General features: G+C 35.3%; 1 protein-coding gene across 9 annotated transcripts; it reads left to right on the forward strand.

Moving 5' to 3' along the window:
• The first annotated feature begins 5,150 nt into the window (after positions 1–5,150).
• LOC114184573 lies at positions 5,151–7,512 on the forward strand. 9 transcript variants are annotated; one of them, XM_028071880.1, is made up of 3 exons: positions 5,151–5,390; positions 5,471–5,543; positions 5,712–7,512. In XM_028071880.1, exon 3 carries the CDS (start codon positions 6,046–6,048, stop codon positions 7,375–7,377), a length of 1,332 nt encoding a protein of 443 aa, XP_027927681.1. In that variant the 5' UTR covers positions 5,151–5,390; positions 5,471–5,543; positions 5,712–6,045; the 3' UTR covers positions 7,378–7,512. The 9 variants fall into 9 exon arrangements, with proteins under 9 accessions (XP_027927681.1, XP_027927703.1, XP_027927691.1 ...); XM_028071902.1 differs by having other exon boundaries at positions 6,024–7,512; XM_028071890.1 differs by having other exon boundaries at positions 5,176–5,395.
• Positions 7,513–9,421: the final 1,909 nt, after the last annotated feature.

Here is a 9,421-nt window from a genome sequence, read left to right on the forward strand (position 1 = left end):
ATATTTGGAGCACAAAAATGACAAGATTAAAGTGGGAAGTTGTCTTGAATATCCTTATCAAGCAACTCTTCGAAAAGGTATCTAGTTTTGTCCCTCTCCAAAAAAGCTACTCTTTACATTCATATTTCATTTTTTCAATAGTTCGAAAAGAATGACTTCTTGTTATGTGAGTATAACCATTCACTCAGCAAGATAACTTTTTAAATATTGTTAACTTCCTTCACTCATTAAGTGAATGTGCTTCTCTCTCGAGGAGCAAAATTCTCTTCTCATTGAACGAAGATATGACTCGTTGAGTGAGAAATGTTAAAATGTGATTCAAAGAATTTGTGGGTTATGTGTTGTTACTCTAGTCAGTTTTATAATTTTATAAGTAACTACTACTTTATTTTAAACTATTGTAACTATTGTTATGTGTGTATTTATGTGCATCAGTGTGCATCGCATTAGTAAAACAAGTTTTTATATGTATTCCATTCCTCTTACATTCTCTTTTAGTTCTGACAAATTGGAATTAGAGTCAGGTTCTATGGGGTGAACTAGGATTTGTGGCATGTACAAATGAAAGCAATTTTCGGTTACTAGGATGTCGTAGTAATTCTCAAAGAAGGGTACTCAATGCTCAAGGAAGATTCCACGTATGCGTAAAAGGCACTTTACAAAGAACATAAGAAAGATTGTAAAACAACCTTTTTTTATTCATCAATGTGTTGATGAGGCGCATTTTGAAAATGAGGCTACAGAGGCAATTTTAGAGGTCGTGGTCGAGGACGTGGTAGACATTTGGGAGGTGGCTATGGTAGAAATAGTCGAGGAAAATATTGATTCAGATCAATCTAAAAGTCTAAGTAAGAAAGAGAGTTCCAGTAATTCACGAGGTGGAAAGGAAAAGGTAGTTGATAGAAAGTGAATTAAATGTTTTAATTCTAATTGCATTGGCCATTTCTCCAAAGAATGTATGATTGCACTAAGTCATAGATGTCATAAGGGAAGTCCATCACATTAAGCATACATGGTTAAAGAAGAAAAGGTTTTTAATGACGATCCTGGAGAACCTCTTTTTGATGATGATGGTTACCAATAGAGATGTCAAAATGGGTTGGAACCCACGAGCCATCCCAGCTCACCACGGGTTCGAGTTGGGTTGAAATTTTTTTACAAATTTCAATACAGGTTGATTTTTGACCAGACTCATTTAGAACCTGGCTAATCCGGGTTGAACCCGTGGTGAGCCGAGCTGGCTCACCAACTCGTAGATAAAAGGGTCACACAAGTGTTTTTTTATTAAGTTGGGCTTTACATTTGGGTCATGTTAGGTTGATTTGTATTTGGATTGTATTAAAGATTATTTAAATTTTAATTAGAATTACAATTTAGTTTTGACTGAAAGAAATATAAAAAAAATAATATTTTTTTTAATTAAGTGAACCCGTGAGTCAACCCGTTTAACCCGTCAACCCGTGATGGGCCGGGCCGGGTTCGAATTTTTTGATTCGCTAAAAAGTGAGTCGGGTTGGGTTGGCTCACTAAATCATCAACCCGTGGTGGGTCGAGCCGGATTACCCGTTTTGACAGCTCTAGTTACCAACCCATATTTAGACAACAATGAAAGTTGTTATTTAGACTCTGAGTGCTCAAACCATATGACAGGTCGTCGTGATTGGCTTATTAATTTTGATGAAAAGAAGAAAAGCATTGTAAGATTTGTTGATAATAGAGTTATTCAGGTTGAAGGAACCAAGAATATGCTAGTAACATGAGAAGATGGTCGACAAGTTGTAATTTCTGATGTGCTATATGTTCTTGAGATGAAGAGCAATTTAATTGGCATCGGTCAATTGTTGGAGAAGGGATTTTCAATGAACATGGTTAATGGTTTCTTAAAGATTTATGACTTTACAAACAAAATGGTTATTAAAGCCCATTTGGCTCCGAACAAGACTTTCAAGGTAAGTCTAAACACCATTCAATCATAATGTTTTTTTTTTGTTGCTTTGTTATTAGATAATTCATGGCTATGGCATTTGAGATTGGGTCACTTAAAATTCAAATATTTAAGTCTTCAAAGATAAAGAGATATGATAAATAGTCTTCCTTCAATTGCAATTCCAAAGAAAGTTTGTGATAATTGTCTTATCAGTAAGAAATTAAGAAGTTCATTCAGTTCATATATTGTGTCTAAAGCTAGTGATGTATTGCAATGTTGTATATTCAAATGTGTGTGGAACTTTTGATGTTCCTCCACTGGGAGGGAACACATATTTGCCTTGTTTGTGGATGATTTCAAAAGAAAATTGTGGTTATACCTAATTACAGCCGAGTGAAGTGTTTAATGTTTTCAAAGAATTCAAGATTCTTGTAGAGAAACAATCAGGGAGATGCATAAAGGTGTCGAGAACAAATGGTGGAGGTGAATTTACTTCCAATGAGATAAAAAAGTTTTTTAAGGAAAACGGTATTGTGTACATGAGTTGACTACTTCTTACACTCCTTAAATTAACGGGGTTGCTGAGAGAGAAGAAATAGGACAATTGTGAACATGATAAGAAGCATGGTAAGACAGAAGAATCTTCCTCACAGTTTTTTAGGTGAAGCAGTTGTGACTGTTGTACATGTTTTAAAGATGTCCTACTAAAAGGCTTAACTCAATGGTTCTAGAAAAAAGCATGGTCTAGCCTTCAGTCAAGCATCTTACAAATTTTGGTTCATTGTGTTACAAACACATTCCATCAAAGGAGAAGGAAGCTTGATCATAAAAGCGAACCAATAATTTTTGTAGGTTACAACTCCATAGGCTCCTACAAATTGTACAATCCCGAGACAAAGCAAGTTTCATTCGGTAAAGATGTTCACTTTGATGAATCTAATTCATGTAGTGAATTCAAATCTGGAACAATTCAAGTTTAGAGTTTGATTGGGAAGAAAATGATCATTTCAAGGATAATAGACAGTGATTAGTGAGTCTCAGGCATTGAATAGTAGACCAACAAGGAATAAAATGTTTCCTTCAAACCTATCAGGTTATCAGATTTACTTTGATAATGCAATTTCAGATGATGGTGATCTAGTACAACACTTGGCACTCTTGGCGGATGTAGAACTTTTTTTTTTTTTGTTTTGAAGAAGCACTCGTTAGCAAAGTATGGAAATCATCTATGGAAGAGAAACTGAGGAGCATCGAGAAGAACAGAACCTGACAAATGGTGTAATTACCTCAGAATAAGGTTTCTATTAGTGTCAAATGGGTTTTCAAAGTTAAAATCAAATTGGATGGGTTTTTGGCTAAACATAAAGCTAGATCGGTGGCTAGAGGGTTCGTGTAAAAGGAGGGGTTAGATTACTAAAGAGGTTTTTGCCTTAATGGGTAAATTGGAAACTGTAAGGTTGATTGTTGGTTTGACTAGTTGGAAGAATTGGAAGTAATGGTAGCTTGATGTTAAATTTGCCTTTCTCAATGGAGTACTGGGTGAAGAGGTCTTCATTACGCAACCCCTGGATTCATAAGTAAAGGGAATGAACATACGGTTTTGAAATTAAAGATGACTCTTTATTTATGGCCTCTAACAAGAACCAAGGGCCTCAAACAAAAGGATTGATACTTTTTTTCAAAGTGTTGGTTTCATAAATGTTCAGTTGAACATGGATTGTATTTTTCAGGTTGTAAATGTCACTAAAATTATTGTTATTTGCTTAAATGTGGATGTTTTACTTATTATAGGAAGCAGTCCAGTCATTATTGAATCACTCAAGCAAAGTTTAAAGAAGGAATTTGAAATAACATAATCGGAAATCCTATCATATTTTTTAGGATTAGAGTTGGTCGATATGAAAAGGGATCTGATATGAACCAGAAGAAGTACATTTTAGAGGTACTAAAGAAATTGAATATGTTGGAGTAAAATCGTGCAGAAACTGCAACTGAGGTAAATGTGAAAAAGATTGAGCATGAAGGTTCAGTTGATGGAACCTTGTTCAAAAAGATTGTTGGTAGTTTGAGATTTATTTGTCACAACAGACCATTGCCTTCAGTGTTATATTTGTGAGTAAATTCATGAATAATCCTAGACAATCACATCTCGGAGCTCCAAAGAGAATAATGAAATATCTGAAAGGGACATTGTCATATGAAATTATTTTCTCCCATCAAACCAAAGAAGATAATCATCTACGTCTTGTAGCCTAATCTGATTCTAATTGTTGTTGGAGACTTGATCGATAGAAAAAACACTATGGGACAAGTGTTTCTATTGTCTAGGTCCCCTATATCTTAGAGCTAAAAGAAGCAAACAGCGATGGTACTGTCAACATGTTAAGCAGAATATATTGCAGCCTATTCAACATTATGTTAAGCATTGTGGTTGTGCTCACTACTTAATGAATTGATGATATGTTATAAAAATATTAACCATAAATTTGCCCAAAAATCCAATGTCTCATGGTAGAAGCAAGTATATAGACACCAAATTTCATTTTCTCATGGATCAAGTCAACAAGAGTAGAATCAAACTAAAGCATTACAAGACTGAAGTGCAACCAGTTGATATTATGACAATGGCTTTAAAGATAAAAAGATTTGAGGAATTAAGAAAGTCTTTCGAATATAGTTGATTTCATTTGTAAAATTTTGAATCAAATAAGTGTTAAAAATGTGATTCAAATCTTTATGGGTTTTGTATAATTACTCTAATTAGATTTATAATTCTGAGTGCATCAGTGTGCATTTGTATACATCATCACACCAATTTTGTTTTGTGTATTTCATTTCTCTTGTATCCTCTTTTAGTTCTAACAAGAAAATCCTAAAATAATTCTCCTCTTCAACTTCAAATTTTCACTTTTCTATTTAAGATAATAAAATAATAATTACTTTATTTTAAAATAATTTGCTTAAATCATAAATTTAGTATAAAATAAACAATTTTCATAACATAAAAACAAACTAAAAGATTCAATTAATATGATAAAACAATTTATTATCATATTTTCAATAGTCACCTTAGCATGAGGTGATTTATCTCACTTAGTACTTAAAATAATTAATAATTTCAGGTTGAAATTTAGAAATATAGTTTCCTTAAAGGTTAGAGAATTTTTTTTCCCCTAACCATGGTCCAAGTTTAATATAGTTCAGACATAATCCTAAGCAGAAAAAAGTTATGCAGGTGGAGGTGGTCTTAAGAAAACCTCGCTTTTTTAATGAGATAATAATGGTAATTAGGCTAAGAGAAGGAGAATTGTTTCATTGTGATTCATCACAAGAACGGCTCTGATATCGCCTTGGTGCAGCGAGCGGCGTAGGAATATCACAGACAACCCACTCGTGCCTCTACCTCATCACACCGTTCATCACCACCACAAACACAACAACATACGTACCATACCAGGTGAAGGTGAGGTTGTTCTTCTTCTACCTTCTTCTCCCTCACTAACCATTTTCTCTTTCCTCTAAACCCCATTTCTCTCTCACTAGATCCAACCGCAAGCACGGCGCACCGACGACAAACAATGATCCAACCCTAATTCTACCGTCTCTTGTCTCCAAGGTCTTCTATCTTCTTCTCAATTCTTCTTCTTCTCCCTTCTTCCATTTTCCCTCTTTCATTCCTTCAATCTGTTTTTTTCTTTTCCTGATTACATGTATAAAAAAAAATTATCCGTCTTTTTTTCGTAAACTTGTACTTGCATAACCCTAATCGGCAACACTTACGCAGCTTCCCTTCATTTCGAGTTTAATTCGAGTAATTCACCATGGGTTCTCCTTACAATTGTGGTCAACCCTCTGTATTGGATCTGGAGTCCTTCGTGTTTGCGATGAAACTAGGGTTTGAGCTCAATTTCGCCTCAAGATTGGGGGATTTTCTCTTCTGATTGTTAATTTCGACACCCTAATTTCCCTCTTACCTGGGTTTCTGGGATTTGTGTTGGACTCGAGGTTTTTTTGTGGAAAAGTTTTCGCTTTCCTTTCCTTTGTTGTTTTCCTTTCCCTGCAATTGAAATTTGCAATAAAGGAAGCGTCTTTCCAGTTTGGTGATTGAAGCTGCTGCGATGGAGGAAGAGACCTCCGATGCAATGAACCTTGATTTGAATCTGGGTCCAGGCCCAGAGCCTGAAACTGACCCCATAAGCAATGAAGCTGTGAACTTGGATGATTGGATAGGAGAGCCTCTTCAGAGGATTAGTGAAGCTGTGAGGTTTAGGGCACGACAACGATGGCGATGGCGGCATCTTCCCCTACCGCACCCTGAACTTCATGTCCACATCCCACCTGAAGCTGCGCGGCATTTTCATATTCCTCCTGAGGCCCACAATATCTCCATGGAATTGAACCAGTTTCTGGTCAATTCTGGAAATGGAACCGCCTTACAGGCGGGAGAAGGCAGTGTGGCGGCCGAGGAGAGAATGGAGGAGGTGCCAAAGGCATGTGAGAATGTGAATGGTGTTGCAGAGGACGAGGCTTCGCAGAAGAAGGATGATGTTGAGAAGGGTAGTGGCACTGATGGAGACTTTTTTGATTGTAACATCTGTTTGGACCTCTCAAGGGATCCTGTTGTGACTTGTTGTGGCCATTTGTTTTGTTGGCCTTGCCTGTATAGGTGGTTGCATCTGCATTCTGATGCGAAAGAGTGCCCAGTTTGCAAGGGAGAGGTGACTCTCAAAAGTGTTACCCCAATATATGGGCGAGGAAACAATGTCCGAGGTCATGAGGAGGATTCTGCTCTCAAGATCCCTCCTAGGCCCCAAGCAAGGAGGGTTGAGAGTCTGAGACAAACCATTCAGAGAAATGCATTTGCACTCCCTGTGGAAGAGATGATTCGGCGTCTTGGGAGTAGAATTGATCTTACTCGTGATTATGTTCAGCCACATGAAGTGGATGGTGGCCGTGAAAATGCAGAGAGAACTACTTCCTTGCTAAGTAGGTTCTTGACTGCTCGAGGGATGCGGAGAGAGCAGAATTTAGGGCCACTCCCAGAGGATGTGATGGCTTTTGCTCAGAATAATGCTAATAATACTGCTGAGGCAGGGGATAACCGAAGTAGGGTGCAACAATCCCATTTGCTTCGAAGAACACAATCACACAGAGCAACGCTTTCTACTCTTTCAGCACTCACTTCTGCTGAAAGGTTACTGGAGGCTTATTTCCGTAGCAATGCAATTGGCAGGAACCAAGAACAACCTTCACCTCCGGTTGATGACAGGGATTCTTTTTCAAGCATTGGCGCTGTTATAAATTCAGAGAGTCAAGTGGACACTGCTGTGGAGATTGATTCCATGGTATCCTTGTCAACATCCTCTTCTAGGAGGAGGAATGATGCTTCAAGATTGTCTGATGTGGATAGTGGAGATTCTCGTGCCCCAAGACGCAGACGTTTGAACTGATAAAAAAACTCTTATAGATCTTCAACTTATTACTATTCTATCATGTACCTCATATGATAATAATTTTCCAACACCTATGTAAGTGCTTTGCTTTCGCGTTGCCTTATATTTATGAAGTTTTCACCGTTTACAATTTTTGGTAGATTCAAGATGGTTTCAGATTACTGTCATTCGCGGTTTTAGTATTTCCTTTAAGCATTGAGCCGTTTCTAGTGTCTGCTATATATGTCTGCATCCAGGAATTAAATTTTCCTACTCTACCATTTTCAGAAGAGTTTTCCTTCATGAAAAGGGCTATATATGTTTTGTTAAAAAGTTTTTTTTTTTTTTTCTCGAAATCTTATTTCAACAAGATTCATATTGAAGTTCATCAAAACAAAGTCCTTTTTTATTTTGTTCAAGTATTAGTTCAGCATACAATGAGCTTATCAATTAAGTAGTTCTAGCCAACCTATTATTTAGACAAAAATCCATTGCTTCAAAAGTTTTAATCCAGAAATCTCTTCTATCTGAATTATCCAGAACCAGTTTATCTGCCGATGTAGGATAGATTGCATAATCTGGTCCTTCATTATCGCACGAGCTTCTGTTTACTTTACTGCGGTTGAATTGTTCTGACCCTTCTTACCCACAATGGTAAGTGGGTATTTTTTTAAAAAAGAAAAAGTTTGAAATTCTGCGTTCATAAAATCTTCACTAGATCATACTTAAGCATGATTTTAGGACTAGAACATCATGGTACTGTCTTTGCTGATATTGTTTTGATTGGACTGGTATATAATTATGTCTACTATCTATCTATCTTCCGATTCAGTCACCGTTGTTTTAGGGCAAAACCAGTTATAATGCTTATATTTATTCTAAAATGGTTGTGGAGTTCTTATGTGATCATTTTGTCTCATCGCACCTCCTAGACTGCACCTAATCTAATAAAATTGGTCTTGGGTTGAATTTTATTGTAAATTTTGATTTTTTTAATTTGTAATGTCAAAACATACTTTTTTAGTTAGATATTTTATAATACTTTTTTTTTTAAAATAGACTACATTATTTAAAATTAAATAATTTAATATTTTAAAAAATACATATTTTAATGACCAAAATTGAATAATAAATATAGGTTTAATTAGTCAGATGATATTCATTTTCGTTTGGATGTGTCAATTTGATACTTGTTTTTTAAAAATGTGTCAATTGAATCTTAACTTTTGAAAGGATGTCTCAATTAAGTTCCTTTTTGAGTTTCAACTTTTGAAAAGATATCTCAATTAAGTCTCTTTACAAAAGAATTATAACATTGTTAACAGTATTGATATTTAAAATGACTTACAAAATTAAGTATTGATATTTATATTAAAATTTAGTGGTAAAAGTCATTAATAAGTTAACAATGTTAATAATATTTTTATAAAAAGATCTAATTGAAACATTTTTTTTTAAAATTGGGACTCGATTGGTAGCTTATTAGAAACCTTCTTATAAATGGATACAATTGACACGTATGAACAAAAGTAACTATTATCCAACTAATTAAATCAATAAATATACTTATAGATCGGATTCCACAGCTCAATCATGACCTACTAGTTTCATACACTCACCATTACTTACCATAAAAGTACGTATACGCGTGTGGAATTCATACGTTCGAATCCTGAAGCTGTGTGCACTTCTAACTAGCAGAATCTTAAACGAAATTAATAACTTCAAAAAATTTACAACGTGTTTGAGTTGAAATATAATATTTTATATTTTCGTCAAAGATCCACACTTTTTTTTTTGAGATATTAGTACAACAAATAATGAAGATGGGTACGAAATTGGTCTGGAATGAAATGTTTACCTAATTCACTGTAGTTCATAAAGCATCTTCATCGTAGATGTCTAAATTTGAGGTTGTAAGAATGCATGTCTCCTTGTACTAGATGTCGATGAAGATATTTTATTTTGAGACATAGTTGGTGAATGCCAATTTAGGCCTCTTGGTATCGTTGTTGATGATGCAGGTTGTGGTTCCTCGTAGTTTTTGTGGACAACTATTATT

Source organism: Vigna unguiculata, chromosome 1, assembly GCF_004118075.2.
Source record: "Vigna unguiculata cultivar IT97K-499-35 chromosome 1, ASM411807v1, whole genome shotgun sequence".
NCBI classification, from domain to species: Eukaryota; Viridiplantae; Streptophyta; class Magnoliopsida; order Fabales; family Fabaceae; genus Vigna; species Vigna unguiculata.